Source organism: Leptosomus discolor, chromosome 16 (assembly GCF_034619465.1).
Source record: "Leptosomus discolor isolate bLepDis1 chromosome 16, bLepDis1.hap2, whole genome shotgun sequence".
NCBI lineage: Eukaryota > Metazoa > Chordata > Aves > Leptosomiformes > Leptosomidae > Leptosomus > Leptosomus discolor.
In genome coordinates this window covers 16,678,524-16,697,374 of record NC_141406.1, presented here as the reverse complement: position 1 = coordinate 16,697,374, position 18,851 = coordinate 16,678,524, and the positions used below count along the sequence as shown (strand labels likewise).

The following is an 18,851-nucleotide window of genomic DNA, read 5'->3' as shown; positions in this document are numbered from 1 at the left end:
CTGCGCAGGGCGGGCCTAGGCTGGAGGACTCCCACGAAGAGCAGCTTGCTGGGGAGGCAGCCCCTCCACGAGCAGAGACCATGGTGAAACCGAAGGGGCTGGTTTGAAGTGGTTTGTCTGCATGCGGGGCCTGGAATCGGCAGGATGCAGCTACTCGGATGATATTATCGTGTGTGGTATAATGAGATATAAACAAGGAGAGGAAGGGTTTCGGGGAGAGCACACGTTGCAGCTGGCTGAGTAAACAAAAGACAAATGTTGCCCATATGGGGAAGGAGCAGCAGCAGGGGACTGCTTTCAGCCAGGATTTTGAAAAACCAAATAAAGGAAAATACAGAATGCTTGAGAACTTTGGGAAGCAGACACTTAAAGCCCCACCACTGTGCCCTGGCACAGCCCTTTGTCATTCCTTTGCCTTGTAGGCTAAGCCAGTGCAGGCCTAAGTCAGAGCGGCAGTTTCCATAGTATCTGTCTTTCACATTGCAAGAGACTTGAATGAAAATATGTTTTCATAGGCAGAGCCTATTCAGGGTTCTCTTTAAAGCCACTTTTCTGTGGGAGGGTCATTTGGCAACATTTAATTTTCCTGTCTCTGAATTTCTGCTCTCCTTTGCTCTAGCGGAATTGATGTGTAAAGGCTCCTTGAGGGAAAGGGTAGGCAAGGGTGAGCCTGGAAATGGGGCCAGTGGTCACTTCTGGGGAAGAGCATGCGATTCAGCAACATGGGCGTGGTGCTGAGACTGGTGCTCAAGCAGGAGACCGCAGTTCAACAAAGTGCAAAAATCTGCCTTAGCCAGTTTTGGACACCAACAGTTACCCCAAAGAATTAAAATGCATCAGCTACCCGTAAATTAAAACTGCGCATGATGCCACCTTTCTGAATAACGCGGGGCAGCGTTATTCACAATGAAAATCTCTGCGAGTGTAAGGGCTGTGATCTGTTCCACAGCCAGATATATTTCCATTTTTTGAGGAGGAATCATTTCCCTTCTGCAGTGCCAAACTGAAAAGCTTCACCCTCCCCTTGGTCAGATCTTGAAACGCTGTGGAGTTTTTTTTTTCTTTCCAGTTTGCCTTTGTGTGAGCATTTCAAAGAGAGTGAAGCAGAAGGGGCTAGTCTGCATAGCTACGAAGAAAAATCTGAAAAAAAAATGAAAGCTAATGCTCTGAAACTAGAAAGCAAATAAATGTATTTAGAATACATTTCCTGTAGTTTTACCTGAACTATGACTTTTGAGCACCCCGAAAGGGAAGTACCGTTGCCTGGCTGCTTTGTCCTTAGGGCACTGTTTTGCCAAGGATAAACTTCAACCACTATGGAAACGACGCCAAAGCCAAATACCACAGAGGAGCAAGCTAGGGAAGCACGCCCCGTGTTGTCTTTCCCACACTCTGTGTTGAAGAGCCAGGTATGGCCCCTTAGCAGCGGCTAAGTCCTTGTTCCGGGGATAAGGGCTCTCTCTATGCAAGACATAGTCCCACATTCTCTTAATTCTGCTGTGCTCCAGCTCTGAGCAGCTGGGTTTAACCAGTTTTTATCACTTGCTCCTCATTCCAGGTCTCTGAGCTTCACCATTCATGTGTATTTATTAAAAACTTCCAGCTTTGTCACTCACTGGTGCCTCTGCTGTGCTCTCTGTCTCCTTCATTTCCCTGTTTCCGCTCTGGAGTTCAATCCCACGTGTCCATAGTACCTGCGACTCCTCCGTAAAGGTTTGTTGCTACCAGAGAGATCCCTATGTGAGCTTCTGGGAGCTCTGCGTATTCCCCTTTTTGGGTTAAATCCTCGAGTGAGGGTTCAGTGAGCTTGCCTCCCTGCCTCTGGTTTCTCTTGCCCTGACTCTGCTGCATTAATAGAAATGGCGTTGGATAAAAGGGAGCTGGGAGGCTCGATGGTCTTTCACCCTGTATTGAAAATGTGTTCCACGCCTCTGCCCCCAGCCAGGCGCCTCAGTCAAACTCGCCTCCTGCCGCGCACGGCCACAGTGGCGCCGTGCCCGCCGTCCGCGCAGAGGCACTGGGCACCAGCACCTCCCGGAGAGGGGGGTCCAGGGTCTCTCCTCCAGGACTGGTGTTTCAGGCTCTCTACAGGCTCGAGGAGCTTCACTGGGGATTCTGCTCTTGCGGCTGATTCCAGCCTTCTCTCAACACCTCTGACGTCTAAGGCTTGTAGGTCCTTCTTTTGTTTTTAGCGAACGGTGACGCTGTAACGCCACCAGCGGGTCTGTGGGGCTGAGCCCGGTAACGGCCGAGTCCTGTTGTGCGGCCGTGTGCGTGTCAGGTCGTTGATTACTTTCGGTGTCCTTGTTACCTGTGAGTGGGATAGAGGCTGAACGACATTCTCCCACTAGAGGGCAGCATCGGACACGGTAATCGTGGCCCCTTGTGCCACACCCTTTAATGAAACGGGCGAGGGCCTGTCCCCGTGCGAGGGTGCCGGCCCTTCCGTTACCGGCGCGTTGTGTTTTCATCCGTGTGGTGGCAAGGCAGGGCGGCCCCAGGGCACTGTAACAGCAAACCGCGAGACGGATTTTGCCCGAAACACGTAGCATGAGGGAATTTTAGCTCCCCCCAAGGAAAACAAGAGCGATTCGGTGGCGCTGCTGGCCGGGCGGCGGCACCAGGGCGGCGGGGCTCGAAGCGGAGGGGACGCGCGTGGTTCGGGCACGAGCGGGGCGGGCGGCGGGGCTGGCCCCCGGGCCGCGTCCGCCAGGGTAACACGAACAAACGCTTCAAACTCTCGTTTCCCACGTGCGGGGCCTCCGCTGGAGCCGCTCCCCGCGCGGGACGCTGCGCCGGGGGGAGGGGCGAGGGCCGCGCGACGGCTCCTCCCGCCGGTGCGAAGCGCCAGTGAGCCGCGACCCAGGCGGGTCCGTGTCACCGGTTCCCTTCTCCTGGGGCCGCGGGGGGCTGGAGAGACGGCGAGCGCGGCGGCGCCGTTTCCCGCGGCCCGGCCTCTCGGTCAGCCGCTGCAGCCCGCACGGCCCCGCTCCGAGGCCGCCTCCCGCGGGCCGCGCTCGGGGGCTGCGTGGGGGACACCGGCCCCGGCCCGCCCCGTTCCGCCGCGGGGCCTGCTCCGACCGCGCCTGCGCGCGCGGGGACCGCCGAGCGACGCCGACGCCGCGCCGGCACGCGAGGCGAAGGCGGCGGCGGGACGGAGCCAGACTGGTGACGCGCCCTGATTGGCTGCTTTACGAGGGGAGGTGGGCCGTTCGCGGGAGCTGCGCGCTCTCGCATTGGTGACGAGCAGGCGCAGGCGCACCAGCGTGCGCTCAGGTCAGAAGCGGGCGCGGAGACGCACGGCGCGGCGGGATTGGACGCGCCGGATTTTGGAGGCGGGGACTTCCCCGGAAGCGCGCGGTGCAGCATGGGCAGGCGATCCCGGCGGCGCGTGCGCAGTGCGGGCCTGCGAGGGGAAGATGGTGCTGATCAAGGAATTGTGAGTCGGGGGCGGCGGCGGCGGCCGGGCGGCGGCCCCGGGGTCCGGACCGGCGCGGAGGGCGCCCCCCGCGGCTTTCCCTGCCGGGCCCGACCGCGCGGGCGCCGCCGGGTGGGGCAGGGCCCGCTCCGCTGCGGTCCGCGCCCCGTCGGGCCTCCCGCGGCTCCGCAGCGCGGGGCGCCTGCAGCGCCCGGTCCCGCCGACCCGCGCCGCCTCGGCCGCCGCCTTCTTGCGGGCGGGCCCCGGCGTGGGGACAGCGACCGGGGCCGGCCCGGATGGGTGGGGCGCACGGGGGACACCGGCCCCAGTGGGGCGCCCCACCCACCCGGGCCGGCCCCGGTCGCTGCCGCCGTCACCCCCCCGCGGGGCCCGGGTGCGCTTTGCGCTTCTCTGCCGTTTCTGAGCGCCGGTGCCCCGCTTCCGCGTCCCGTGCTTCAGCCGTAAGCTGCTGCCTGGCGCCCGGTGACTGTTGCCTCGGCTGCACACGCCGCGGGTGCGTGCTCGCAGGCGCGGAGATCCCCACGGGTAGCGCCTGCCCCGCAGCGAGCGAGCGGTGTCGCCGCACAATGGGTTTCTCGAAGTCGTTCCCTTGGGGCTGGTGCTTTGCCGAGGCGGCGATGTGGCTTCCCCCTGCGGAGCTGGGAGTGCCCCATCCCGGGTGTTTCTGGATCGGGACCCCGTTGTGCTTGGAAAGGAGCCCGGGTGGCAGCGGTGGCAGTCCCGAAGCAGTGTCAATGTCCTCTGTCGCTCTGCAGTTGCCTGTTCTGGTGGTGCTGGGAGCTCTGTGTCGTTGGGTGGATCTTTCCCATAAGGTCTTCTGCCAGCAAGCCGCCATCTGGTTTGTTTCTTCCTCTCACGCCTTTGACTTTGGCAAAGTCTGGTCATATGCAGCCTCTGCTGTGGTGGGAGAGGTGATGTGTAGGTTCAAAATAACAGATTGTGGCAGCTGCCTGTGTTGGGTTCCAAACAGGCTTCCGAGGACACTTCAAACCTTCACTTGAACTTCAGAGAGTAGGTGCAAGCTGACTGGGCTGAGGCCCGTGGCCTGCAGAACCGTGTCGTGCTTTTTAACAACGGCTCGCACCCGTCCTCGTAGGAGAAGCTGTGTTCTCGCTTTTCCTACAGGATAAGGATGGACTGTGTGCTCGTTTGTGAACTCTCATCAGGCGTCTTTGCGACTCAGCTCTTCTGAATTACTGCGCTGTTTGCCTGTCATCATTCTTAAATTCAAAAAACCTGTTCCTTACAAGTCTTTCCTTTAATTCCTCACATTTCCTTGAACCCATACATTTGCTCTGTGTTCCTGATCATACTCCTATTTTACATGTTGCCCTGTTAAAGGCTAAAGCTGTACTGCCTTGCAAGCCGCAGATGTGTCCTCTGTAGGTACTGAGTCGGCATCTGCTAATGCCAAGACAGGTGTCTCATGTCTCTGTTGTCTTGCTAGCCGGCTTAAAAACAGTTTAAGGACTCTTTTTATCAGGTAAAATGAGATATAATAGGGCTCCTTATGAGAATTTAATTTTGACTGCCACTTGGCCGTTCTGTGTTTGGACGCAAGCTCTGCTTTGAGCCTGACATTTGCCAACACTTGAGGCTGATTATGTTCTTCTGTTTCTCTCTGAAAGTTCCACGGTTTAAATAAACCTGTTTCAGTGAAGCACGTAGTAAACTAAAATAGGAAAATCTTGACCCGGTACAGGGTAAGGAAGAAGTTGCATGGAAATTTTAAGACTGACTGTGATCAGCAGGGGTGATTGTTTCTGTCGTCTTGAGGTTGCTGGATTTTCTGCCATGCAGGGCCCTCCAGCTGCTGAAGTCATTGTTGTAGCAGTACCTAAAGAAAACTGGCTCACTGTTCACAGAGTGCGGGTGCAGCAGGGGTAGTGAGACTTGAATCGGCCAGCTGTAACTTTCTTCCTCCCTAGAACAGTGGGCAGGCTTAATTTACCTTCCTGCTTTCAGGATGGATCTTAATGGCTGTAAGATTGTCAGTAAAGGGGGTGACATCACTTCAGAGCCCTAGGACTGATGCAGTTGTTCTGTGGTGGTGTTTTGCAACAGCGATGATTTGCATCGTCTGTGTCCATTCTCTTATGCAGGGTGAGACACTGTTGGTGCCAGGTGCTGGTGCTGTGAAACATCACCCGCTGCATCCCCTGACGCTGCTGTAACAGCCTTGTATCTGAACTGAACTGCCTGAAACGCCCATGCTGCTGCCCCCTGAGCAGGACAGGAGCTGTGGCTGCTTCCCGAATGATTCCTAACTGCTGTAATTGCCAGAATTTGTTTGTAGACTCTGAGGGCGGGCGCGTTTGCCCGTTTAAATTGTGCTGGCAGGACTGCTCGCTGTGACACACGAAAACAGCTTGTGCCTCAAAGTTCAAACAGGTTCAAACAGTACGAAGTTGTGGCAGAGCTGGAAGGAGATCCTAGATTTCCTGGCTCTTCTCTGCAGCTTCTGAGATCCTTAACCTCTGTTTTTCCTTTTGTAACATATCTGTTGTTGAATTTTACTTGGGTTTCTTGCATTGTATCCATGCAGCCTTACTGTCACAGAGCATTTCTAAAAAGAAAACTTGAATGAACTCATTTTGACACTTCCTTCTTGAGTGTCTTCCTCACAGTTTATATCTGTTATCTGCAGGTGAATCCTAATGACTCATTTTGTTGAATTTGTTCTTTTCCTCTTTCAGCCGAGTGGTTTTACCTTGCTCCGTGCAAGAGGTATGTCCTCCTCCCACCTGCTTTTGTTTTGGGGTGATGGGTGGGAAGATGGTAGTGTCTTACATTAGTCTGTCCTGGCTGTGTGCCCACCAGTCTGCCACAGGTGAGTTGCCACATGTGTGAGGCACGAATTAACCTCCCGCAGGGCAGTGGGTTTCAGACCAGGCAGACGCCTGCAGGCCAAGACCTGGGGCTGTTCCTGAGCCGCTCCGAGCGGGAAGTCGTGCGGCTCTGCACGGCAGCAGTTTTCCTGCTGAGGGAGGCGCTGGGTGAGGCTGAGCCTTCTCCTGAAGGCCAAGGTGGAAATCCCCTTCCGGGCTCTGACGCCGGCAGTTTAAATGGCACTGGGGTGTGTTTTGCTGGAAGTCACGATGGGATGGGGAAAAGGGGAAAAGTAATTTCTTTCTTCTACATTTTATGTTTTCTAGGTCCTGTGAGGGCAGTATGTAGTTGGTTAAAAGTACAAATTTGGGAGACTCAGAGCTGAAAATCAGTCATTTCAAAATCTGTAAACTACAAATTGTATTTGTTTTATACAATTAAGAACAACATAGATACTTGGCTTCTAGGATGAGAAACATGGAGACTAATGTATTTGGCACGCTATCCTGAAGTGTTGCATTAATGTGAAACAAGCTGATTGTAGACCTTGTCCTTGTGAACTACAGATAAATTTTGCCAGCAGATTGTCATACTTTCCTAAATATTTTTCATATGGTGTATTTTAATTTCCTGATGGTTTTGCTTGTACTATCAAATTTTCACTGGAAGCAGCTAAATCTTTTTATGCGTTAAAAGTTTTGGCTAACTTTAATGTTGGAATTTTACTTCTCTTTTCAGTATCAAGTTGGGCAACTTTATTCTGTGGCAGAAGCTAGCAAAAATGAAACAGGAGGTGGTGAAGGAATTCAAGTCTTAAAAAATGAGCCTTATGAAAAGGATGGTGAGAAGGGACAGTATACTCACAAAATCTATCATTTAAAGAGGTGAGAAAAACATTGATCCGTATCGTGGTCCCTTGGTGTTGAGCAAGCAGTGTTTGAAAATGAGGGCAGCTCTCCGTCGTTTGCTATTCTGGGGAACTTACTTGTGGTTTTCTGCCATGCTGTAATTTGCTGAATTGTGCTTGAATGCTCTGGTGAGTGGGAAAACATGTGAAATACAGAGGATTTTAAACATGTGGGATAGAGTAATGGAGAACCGTGCAAAACGTTCTGTCTGTGAAGAGGCAGATGTATCTCTTAAGTAGGAATAATTTCAGTTCTTAGTATATAGCCAAAATGGTGGGTGGGTGACACAGATGCTTTGTAGGGTAGCCCAAGGGGCAGTAATGTTGATAGAGAAGGGTAGAGAAAAGGAGAAGGGTTATTGCATTATATGTGCGCTTTAAAAACACTGTAAGGCTTCGCACAAGTTCTTGTGGTGTGGTAGGGTAATGCTTGTCTGAGAGAGAATGAGCAAGGTAAATAATATTTTCAGAAGTTACACGCATTTCAGAGTGGGTAAAACCTGGGTTATTTGGAAAACTGACCCAAATGGGGTCTGACCCTCTAGGGGTTAACAGTTGATGTTGCTCCAGAGGGCTGCAGGACTGTAAAGGCAACCGTATTGTTAGGATTTGTAATATGTTGTCAGGTTGTGAGGATTAGTATTCTGAATGTTTATAATTGGAGAAAAAAGATCTAAAAGGTTGAAGAACTGAATGCGTTTACAGTTGGCTCCCCGTGAGGGAGGCAGGAAGGCGTCATGGGCAGTAAGTGCTGCCCAGCAGCTGGATGCTCAGTGTCTCGGCTGTGTGCCAGTAAACGTGGAGGCAGGCTTTCTGCAGGGCTGTGCTGGGTAGGACTGGTGCATGTAGGGTATGGATCGTAATTCCTTCTGGGTGGCTTTGGGCATTGGGCTTCCAGGCGTGCACGAGCTAGAGAGAAACTAGAGGACAGAAAGAATTGTGGGCAGCGTGACTGGTGTGGAAGAGCTGAAAGAATTGTGTTTGCTTATTCTAGAACAAGAGAAGTCGCAGGTGAGTGGGACGTAAGGTTCCTGCAGTGTCAAAAAGGAATCATCGCTTGGCTTTTGCCCTTGAATCTAAAAGAGAAAAGGGCAGGAGCTTATTCACCATCATGGGAGAAAAACTGAGGCTGGAACGCTTACGTAGGTTGAACTGTCCCTCGTGCACGTGTGTACGTGTAGTTTGTTTAAACTCGCCTACGTCAGGGCACCAGCCTCAGTTCTTCTCCGAGGGAATACCGAATTGCTCTGCTGTCAGACTGTATCACTTTTTTCGCACGCGTCCGATCTTTGGCGGCCTGTTGGGCTGGAGAGGGCAGTTGTGGCAGAGACGCAGTTCTGCTGCCTGCGGTGAGCTGCAGCTCTCCTCTCCGGGCGCCGCTGAAGGCGCTGAGCGGCCTCTCTCGCGCCTGGGCTGCCAGCTGGGCTACAGGCTCGGTCCCTGAGGAACCTGCGGTTTGGCTCAGGGCTTCGGAGGGGAGGTCTCTTGGGCAGTGCTCCCCCTCAACAGTTGTCTTTGCTGGTCTCAAAGAGAGAAGGAAGCACAGCTTCCAGCATGGTCGTAGTGCTTCCAGGATTATTTCTAGGACACTCTCAACTATCTTCTCATTACTTGCCCCATGTTTTTCTTAATTATTTTGTAATCAGTAACATTGTTGGGGTTCCTGCATATTTAACTGCGGGTAACTTGCACATCGTAACCTTTACAGTGCTTCGGTGTGCCTTTCTTACGGGAGTGGAAGAAATCAATGAGGAATTTCAGCTGGCAAAAAAAATTTGAAAACGTTGTCGCTGTTTGTTTTTCACAGTAAAGTTCCTGGTTTTGTGAGGATGATCGCTCCAGAAGGCTCCCTGGTGTTCCACGAGAAGGCCTGGAACGCGTATCCCTACTGTAGAACAAGTGGGTCTCGTGCTGTGCGCGTTGCTGCCAGTGTTCAGTCGAGGGATGGTCTTAAGCGGTTTAGGAGAACAGAGGGTGCCATCGAGTGGGAAACGTGTGCCAAATTTTAGTATGGTATTTGTGAGATCCCTTCTGAAAAGGAGAGCTGCTTCTGAAGAGCAACCTACAGAGTCTTAGTGTCCAGTGTCCCTAGGACAGGGCTGAAGAGGCTATTCTCTGAAGGTCTAGAACAGAGCCTGTTTGAAAGGAATTTTGACCGCTTTGTTTTAGTACTTTCAGTTTCCCAAGTTCTAAGAGTAGGCTCTGTTCCATCTGTGTTGCTGCTGAAGCGTTGGAAGTACCTTGTAGTGAACTCCGAGGGTTGAGGCCGGCCGGTCAGTGCGCAGAGCGCGGCTGGCTCGGTGCGCACGGATCCGTCAGACTAGTTGGGATCTTTCTCGTGCTGCGAGGCGATCGTTGGGTGCGAGACTGCAGAGACGACTGTACCTAATAACCTTTGTGTTTCCTTTGCATTTTCGTCGCGGGTGTTTCCGATGACCAGTTGTGACAGTGAGTATTTCAATTACTATCAGTCCTGGGTGGGGTTTTCTGAAATACATTTTGTCTGTAATTACTGCTACAGCTAGGTCTGCCACCAGCAAGCTAACTCCAGCTTCTGTCTATGCCTTGCCAGGGTTCCTGGCACAGAGCTCCTTGTTACTTTATGTGTCTGCACATGGCTACAGTTAGAAAGGACTGTCATTTGTCAGAAACGCTCTCATTTTTTGCATCTTCTTTTATGCCTTTACTCACTATTACAGCTGCATAATGTCTGTCCTGGTGAGACATAATGCTAAAAAAAGAAAAGAAAAAAGGCTAAATCAGAGGTTTCTAAGCTCTTGAAGGCAGGAAGAGCAATGAAATAAAATTAGTCCCTAACTGTCTGAAATCCCATTTCTGTAAAGTGAAATCCTGCCTCAGTTAAAAGGGACTCACTGAGAATAGTGGGGGTTGGTTTTTTTGGTTTTTATCTAAGATGCACGGGAAAGAGATCATTAAGACATTTTCCCTGTGTATGTGTTTTGGTGACCTGTTTAAGGAAGCTTACAGGTTTAATGGTGAATTGCTTTATCTTCTCACTTGCAAGCTTGATTTAGATCGGCAGGTGGATGCAACATAAGGAGTAACAAAGGAGTTTGTGAACTGTTTAGCTTGACTCATCGTGAGCACACATACACCACGTGTGCACACTGGTGTATGCTTGCTTTCTTCTGAAACTGGAAGTGTTCTGTGCTAGTCTGTAGACGTGCAATTTAGTGGTAGCTGTCCCTTTATGATCACAGTTATGCCATACAGTAACATCTGATGCTTATTAGCTGTTAGCGCTGCGTCTCGGAATAGTCTCATTTATTAAAAATTTCATGAAAATGTATTTTAGTTGTTTTACCTGTAGTATTAATAATTAGAAAAATAATTGAACATAGAGGTAAAGGATTTCAGGGTTGAGGAAGAAGGATGGTAATTGACAGTATTATTTTGATTTGTATGCACAGAGTGAGAGTTGGGTTTCTCAGCTATGACTGGTTTTAATTTAGTACTTACTGCTGTAGTTGATAACTAGTGTCTAACCCTGAAGTATCTCGTTGTACCTATTTCTATGTGAGTAAGGGGGACTGTTTCTTTTATAATTTAAATGTGTTGCTAGTTGAGGCTTAGTAGTGACTTTTATGTAAATAGCATTTATCTAAACTGTAAGCAGAGAGGTGTAATCAGACTCATGCTTTTTGATTTTAATTCTTACAGAATGAGTACATGAAAGATGACTTCTTCATAAAAATTGAGACCTGGCATAAACCAGATTTGGGGACATCAGAGAACGTGAGTTGGGATTTGGTTACCAAGCATTAGCAGTATTTTCAACACATAGTCATCCAAAGTGCTATACCTGGTAGTGGTGGATAATTACCACACAAAGTCCGGAGTGATTAATGTGAAACAAGAAAAGCATTATTGAAATCCTTCAAAGGTGGTCAAGCTGTCTCACCTGATGGGATGCAAGAACAAAAAAAAGTTTGTTTTTTATGCTGAGGTCAGTGCAGATGCTTGATTCTTGCACAAATATTTAAATGTATTTTCAGTAAGTTCTTTTTAATTTCATGTTCTTTTACCTTAGACATGCTAGTGCTACTTAGGCTGCCAAGTGTGTTTGAAAACAGGTTTCACAAGGGTATTGAAGTTTATCTGCGTCCACTTCTGTAGAGTTATGTAAGGGAGCTGCTTCTGTAAATTTTCCAGGCTGGCCATACTCTTGTTTTCCTCCCTAGGCAGCTGATTTGGGTCACGGGTCTCTCCAGGAGGTTTTTTGATGTATAGCGACAAACGTATTTATGAACCATACACAAAGGAATAGTTGTCAGTGTTTTCAGTGCTTGGATGAACTCTAGACTGGACGTGCTACAGAGGAGGGTGTTCTTGGACAGCTCTGCTTGCGATGATCGTCAGTTTGGGTACGCCTGGTAGACTGCAGGGGTGAAGTTAATGACACCTTCAGACTTTTATAAACCTTCCTGCCCCATGCCCTTCATCCAGTCCATGTTGCAGGCAGCCCTATGGCTTAGGGAACCTGCCAGGTTTGGTCAGGCTACTGAAACCTGCCGTGTTTGCGCTTTGGAATTCGTGCGGCTTCTTTCTAGGTCGAAAGGCTCGTGCAGATTACTGAGTGGGCCATGTTTCTAATTAGAGGTTGATTTCGTTAGCGCTAACAAATGTGACAGAAGAATGCAGCTTAATCTTAAATCCAGGTTTCCTGAATGCACAAGAAGTGAAGGCTTTGTGCTGGTTTAAAACTGATTAGTGAGTGAATGAAACTGTAACTGTGGAGATTATTCCCTTTTAGAAAAGCAGAGGAAGAAAGAGTAGCTTTTGAGAACACCGCCTTTGTGAAGTCCAGAACAAATCCACGGTGCACACACGTACTGTGTGAGGTGCCCCGCTGTGTAAGATGACAGCGTGGAAATCATTCCTTTGTCTCTTGTTGCAGGTGCACAATTTAGATCCAAACACGTGGAAGAGCGTTGAAGTTGTCCATATCGACATCGCAGATAGAACTCAAGTAGAACCAGGAGTAAGTAAATGCTCTGCTATTGGGATATGGACGTAGCATGCAGCTCATTCTGTTGTTGCTTTGTGTTGATGGTGAATGAACTAAAATGGTATGGATGTTACCCAACAGGTAAATTAAAATTGTCCTGAATAGAATCATACATTCCAAAGTTCCACACTTAGTAAATGCATTTACAACTTCAGTCTGCTGAATTTGACTTCTAGTTGCACAACTAAGACAGGAAGGGCAACAGACTCTTGGCTCAGGTGTAGTTTTTACTTTCAATTGTAGATAAAGTAATTGATTTGGTCAAGCAAGTATTTAAATGCTCATCTTGATCGATTGAGACCAAGTGCAAGAATCCATCCCAGCTGTCTGCGTGACATGGCACAGTATCTCCAAGCTTCTCCTGTGCTTCTGCTGCTACTTCTTGGTTACAAATTCTTTAAATTCTGTCCCTCTACCACATCCTTCACCCTGGGGTTATGACAATCTCAAGAGGATCCATCAGGTTTTGGTATCGAAATCTAGACCTGGTTTGTTTGGGTTTTTATTTTATACTTTGCTCATCAGAGTGGTTCTCAAGACATGAACTGCTCGTCTCTTCTGAAAGCTGTGGGATTACTTTTTCAGTTTTGTCTTTAGTGATTGCTTTGGCAAATGTAAGTGTCCTGGATACACCAAGAAATCTGTACACAGGGGGCTGTGATCTTTTTCCCTGAGGACTTGAAGCTTAATATAAGAAGCAAAAATTTAGAAGGACAGGTTTTATTAGTAAGAGCACACAGTTACTCAGTGAATTTGTACACAGAGCATAGGTATAAATTTGGAAGGAGCGTCTTTACCAGGATTGTGTAGAGTCTGTGCTGGCTTGCTTACACACGTGATGGAAGTAGGCAGCTAGATGAGAAGTCAGCATGACAAAGGTTAGTGCTGGGCCTGCACACTTTCACCTTGCCTTGGCAGTAGCGCTTTGCACAGAAGAGGCGGGGGTACCCCGAATGTGATTGCGTCACATTCTACTGAAATAAATGCATGAAGGTATTTCTAGTTAAGCTTTGTCTGCTGTCTTGAGGTTTTGCTGACAGGACAACACGTAATATTTGTGATAGTTCCCTCTCTTTTCCCCTCTTTTATCAATTTTTTGTTAACCAGCTCATAGTCGTGTCTTTGTGTTCGAAGGGATCTTAAAGCTCATCTGGTTCCACCCTGCCACCACGGGCAGGGACACCTCCCACCAGACCAGGTTGCTCCCAGCCCCATCCAGCCTGGCCTTGAGCACTGCCAGGGAGGGGGCAGCCACAGCTCCTCTGGGCAGCCTGTGCCAGTGCCTCACCGCCCTCACAGGGAAGAATTTCTTCCTAGTATCTAATCTAAACTGACGCTCTCTCAGTTTAAAACTGTTGCCTCTTGTTCTGTCACTGCAAGCCTTGGTAAAAAGTCTTTCTCCATCTTTCGTGTAAGCGCCCTCTATACACTGCAGGGCTGCAGTGGAAGGCTCCCTGGAACCGTCCTGTCTCCAGGCTGAACAACCAGCCTCGACTCGCTCGGCCTTTCTGCACAGCAGATGTGCTCCAGCCCCGGGATCGCTTCCATGGCCTCCTCTGGACCCGCTCGAGCAGGTCCATGTTTGTCTTGTACTGCAGGGGGGTCTCACCAGAGCAGAGCAGAGAGGGAGGATCCCCGCCTCGACCTGCTGCCCATGCTGCTCTTGGTGCAGCCCAGGATGCCATGGGCTTTCTGGGCTGTGAGCGCCCATTGCTGGGTCGTGTCCAATTTTTCATAGTGTATGTGATCCCCTTGAGTGAGAAGGTAGGGTATGGTGATTTTGGATGCTGATTTATGCAACTGTAGAGGGCAGCTTCACTGTACTTGTTTATGTGCCTGCCTTGCTTCCTTGTTCTTCCTGCTGCTGCTTTCTACACATCTGTATCTGCTGGGGTGGCTGTCTGGGTCGTTTCATTGTAACAGCTGAACTCTTCTGTGTGTAATCATTAATTTTTGGGTGGTTGGAAAATGGTATGCACTAATATCAACACCACAATAAATTTACACGTCTGCACATTAAATTTGATTGTCTTGGTATCATAGAATCATTAGGTTGGAATAGACCTCTGAGATCATAGAGTCCAACCGTTGACCCAGCACCACCTGCCCACTAAACCATGTCCCAAAGTGCCACGTCTACATGTTTTTTGAACACCTCCAGGGTTGGTGACTCCACCACTTCCCTGGACAGCCTGTTGCAGTGTTTGACCAGTCTTTCAGTAAAGAAATCTTTCCTAATGTGCAGTGTTTCATGCAAGGAGACATTGTTTATACTGTATAATTGTTATAAGGACTTGAGTTATCCTGCATTGTGGGGAGAGGACTGCTTTGCAGGAAAGTAGAGGAAGGAGGGGAAAGGTTTCTGCTTCATAAACTCCCATTTGCATTACCAACACAGGTATATAACCTGCACTGTTGCTTAACTGATGTTTAACAGGTGATCTTTGGATTTACATGTGTGAAAATACATTGTTTGGAGAACCTCCCTGTAAACCAAATTAAATGTGTCTTGCCTATTTTAATGCAGAGAGGAATCGTTTTGCTGCCCCTTGTTCTTTCAGACATTCCCTATGACCTTAGAGCTGAACTGGCAGGTAAATGTATGTCTTGCATTCCCTATTCCGTGCCTGGGATTGTGGCAGACAGCTACAGTGCTGTCATCTGTCAGAGTGCTTGCTTGATCACCGTATGTGTAAGCAAAGGGTTGTGCTTACTCCTGTGTGTTGAAGTTACGTATTTATTCTGTTTGAAGTACTCTTAGCGAACAGCACTGCTTATGCTGTGTGCCCTCTTGCACTGTTGGATTACGTGGCCTGCCTTGGATATTGCCAGTTTCCCTTCTACTGACAGATGGGGCTACGCTAAAAGAAGTTGTATTTCTGGCTCAGGACTAAGATCATCTAACCCAGTATCCTGTGTTAGTGGCCAGTAGCAGATCCTTGTGGAAGGATGAGAAATTTGGGAAGTATATGCTAGAAGCTGGGAGATGCATCTCTGAAAGATCGATCTTGATTTAAAGGCCTTCCAGAGCTAGTGGTTATATCTGGCTTATTGCCTTTATTAGCCACTTACTTGCCCATGAGCACGTCTAATCCATTTTTTAACTCATTTATAAATACTTTTGACCTTTATGGCATCGTGAATTCTGTAGAGCGTTAGACGGTACGGAGAGAAAATACTTCCTTTTTGGCTGACTGACGATTTAATTAATTGGAGGGGTGCAGGGAGAATGTTTTGTATTTATATTTTCTGCACAATGTGTCTTACAGATTTTGATCTGTAAGGTTTATTTTCTTTTTCTTCCCTACTTCCCCTTTAGCATATCTTTTGAAGCTGGGTGTCCTTATCTTTAAGTCTGTCTTCAAGTAGAAGCCATTTTGTGTGTGGAAGTCCTTGGAACTATTTTCAGTACATTATCCTCTTTTTTTTTTTTCCCTGTTGTGTATTTGACCTACAGAGTATCAAAACTGAGTGCAGGGTGTGTTAATCCAGAGTCTTCAGTCTCTTCTGATGTTTCTACATTCTGTTTCTTTTTTAGTAACTCTAACACCGTTTGTGCTTTTAGCAAATATTTTGAGCAACTGTTTTCCAATTCAGACTTGCAGTGTAGCACATCATTATGTAGGAATACTTGGGACCATGTCATTCAAATTTTCATTTCCACTTGATCTCCCAGCAAAACAGTTTTGTGGAGTCCTGGCTTCATTAACCAAAGACTGACTTTGTACTCGAACTCTTACGCAAACTTTGGTAACTCTGATGAGTTAGTTATCTGTAGGCTGACACCCTTTCCGCTCCGTTTGTTTGCCCCTTTCCTAGACAGTTAAGGATTAGTTAGGCAACAGAAATTCTTTGGGACCCACACTTGTCTCTTCTGTTATGAAAATTTGCGGTTTCTGGCCTTTGTTTTCTTTCTTTTTAAAGCTTATGACGCCATGAGAGAGACTTCCCGTTTAGGTAATGGAACTTGAGGAAATTTTTTTGGAAGTGCAGCTGCATCATGGTAACAGAACTGCCCCATCCTCATGCTCGCTTTGTGCCTTCAGAGAAGGCCGCTGGTTCCGGGAAGGTGACGTGCCAGGTGAAAGCATTCCCTCTTCCGCGTGTGCTGTTTGTCCAGAGGCTTCTTCATCTTCGCTCAGCAATGTTGGAGCAGTCAGTAGTTCAGTCTGTTGGGTAGTTTCTGAAATCGTGTGCATCACACGGCTTTTTTGGTTTTTGTTTTTTGGGTTTTTTGTTAGAATGATGATTCCAAAACAACAGGCATCATAAGTGGCTGGGTGGGTGGGGATTTTGGTGCGCGCTTTTTTTTTTCTTTTTTTATGGAAAAGGGATAGTCAGTGGTGCCAAAGGAAACTTTGATTTGTACATTTATTTTCTCAGTCATAGTTTTGCCTGGAAAAGCAACTTGAGTGTACTATCTTCGGTAACAATTATGACTGAAAGACTGGAACGACATTTGTAAGATCCAGCAATTTTGATAAAAGTTTTCATATATTCAAGATTTATCCTTTTGATCAGTGAATGAACCTTGTCCAACCCATTGTAGTGTAACAGTTACTGTAGTTTCAGAACTACAGTCAGCATTAATATAGAAACAGTAAATTTGTTTAAGATACTAATGGCATGCATATGCTAACTCATGCTCGTTTAAGTATGTATAGAAATAATTTGGCTGACATCTGCAGCCTTCTTTAGATATAAATTTAACCCTGCCCTCTCTTAATCGTCTCCAGCTTACCATCTATGTAGCTTTATGTGATTTGTGTATAAAAATCACTTCCCAGGAGAGTAAGTAAGACTTTTTAAAGAGTAAGCAGAAGTGAACACTCAGTTAACATCAGAAGAGGCTGCATTTTTGGAAACAATTTGGAAGAAAGTAAAGTGTAGTGAAAACAAAGAAATTAAAATCAGGTTTATAGCTGATTTTGTACAATGAAGAAATTACATGTCTTGTTCTAGGTTGCAGTGAATCTTCATTATGTTACTTGAAACAAAGTTCTAGAAATACAATTTTATACAAATCAGTCGAATTAATTAACACATGCCTTAAGAGATAGGATTTCTGTGTGCTGTGTAGTAAGTACTATCCCCTGTTCTACAGTTTGAGTCAATGGAATATAGGAAATGCTGCTCTTCTGTGGTCTGTAGAAGAGTGTTAAAAGATGCTTGAGTGAAAGAGCTGTTTTTCTGATAGGTGGATTTCTCCCATTTCAGACTTAATTTATCATATGATAGACATCTCAAAAGTCCCTATCATTAGTCCAGAAGCTTAGTATCATCACAAGAAGTGCTAGTGTGCATTTGCTTCCACAGTCAGCTTTGTGGGCTTTTCTGCTAAGTGATGCTGCTGGTGTATATGTTCTCCTGCTTCAAAAACTAACGCAGTATTGAGTTGAAAAGCCAGAAATGGTGTCCACCTGCCTAGTTAGTCTTGTGCCACTCTGTGTTCAGGAAGTTTTTTTCATGAATTGCAGGTAAGACATCAGACTTGTATCATTTTTATGTTAGGTTCTAAAAGTTTTCTTAAAATCATTCTGTGCTGTATATATGTCTTCAAGTTCTATGCTACTTGATCAAGTGAACTACAAGCTCTCATAGTACGAGTGCTGTTATTACTTTTAGCAGGTCGTATAAATGAGAACGAGAATTGTAAAGAAGCACCCAGATTCTGGGCTTGTTGCGCTTACTGCTTTATTGTATGTGGTTCACAGTCTCTCTAAATAATTCTTTGTAACAGTTTGTTGCATTCATGCATATTATATTGAGATTTTGAGCAGACACTGCCTATGAAATTACATTTGTGTATTTCTTTGAAATGGTTTTTAGCTCCTCTATATTGTTGTGCTGCTGCATAATGATGTTTTGCCTGTCTAGCTTTCAAGAGGTCTTCACGGTTTTTTAGCTGTAATATTTGTTCCAGCAGCCGCCTGTTTTTCTTCCTAAGAAGGACTTGTTGCTGTCAGGAGTTAAGCTCTTGCTGCACAGATATTTTCCTTAAACTCTGCAAAGAACTGTTGTTTATTTGTACTTTGGCTCTGGTCCAGTCTTCTTTCTTGCATGCTGGTAGGGTTTGTGTATTGAGACGAGTTCCTACAATGCTTTCTTGTCCACCTAGACTTTAATCTAGACAGGGTGTTTTTCTGTCCTTAACAGGGTTTGGGTTAACCGAGTCCTGAAAGCTCTTGGTTCAAGGCTTCTGGATGTGCTCTCTAGTACAGAAAACTTTACCACGGCTCATCTGTTTTCTTTGAATTTTTGTTTTCACTCCTACATTTTACTCGTAGATAACATCTTTCCCCAGTGTTTCCAGCTGTGCTTATATGTGGGTCCTACATGCCAGAGCACAGCTGCTTTTTTCCTGTGTCCCTGTGCAGAGAGGCAGGGTGGCAGATGGCATGGCGTCCTGCGGACCTGGGTGTCCCTGTGGTACCCAGCCAAGTAATTCCACGACACAGAACAGGCAGATCAAGGTTGCGTGTGTAGGTAAGTGTAAATGCCAAAACCAAGATTGTGCATATGGGCCAAGGGCTTACCTTGGCAAGTTTTCTGGTCATGGTGTGTTTGAAAATTTGCATCGTAGAGTGCATTTGTGTACGCTGGTGTGGTGTGTACAGGCATACAGGTGTGAAGTGCTTAGAGGACAA

At 47.6% G+C, this 18,851-nt stretch overlaps 1 protein-coding gene across 2 annotated transcripts in view; it reads left to right on the top strand.

Moving 5' to 3' along the window:
- Nucleotides 1-3,394: 3,394 nt before the first annotated feature.
- The window catches only part of PITPNB (phosphatidylinositol transfer protein beta), a 31,513-nt gene continuing 16,056 nt past the window's right edge, over nucleotides 3,395-18,851 (top strand). For both annotated transcript variants that reach the window (XM_086474172.1, XM_086474173.1), the window contains exons 1-7: nucleotides 3,395-3,439; nucleotides 6,136-6,166; nucleotides 7,007-7,152; nucleotides 8,983-9,074; nucleotides 9,616-9,623; nucleotides 10,857-10,931; nucleotides 12,094-12,177. In XM_086474172.1, the coding sequence (XP_086330298.1) occupies nucleotides 3,420-3,439; nucleotides 6,136-6,166; nucleotides 7,007-7,152; nucleotides 8,983-9,074; nucleotides 9,616-9,623; nucleotides 10,857-10,931; nucleotides 12,094-12,177 (456 nt within the window). In that variant the 5' untranslated portion in view covers nucleotides 3,395-3,419. The remainder of the gene's footprint in view (nucleotides 3,440-6,135; nucleotides 6,167-7,006; nucleotides 7,153-8,982; nucleotides 9,075-9,615; nucleotides 9,624-10,856; nucleotides 10,932-12,093; nucleotides 12,178-18,851) is intronic.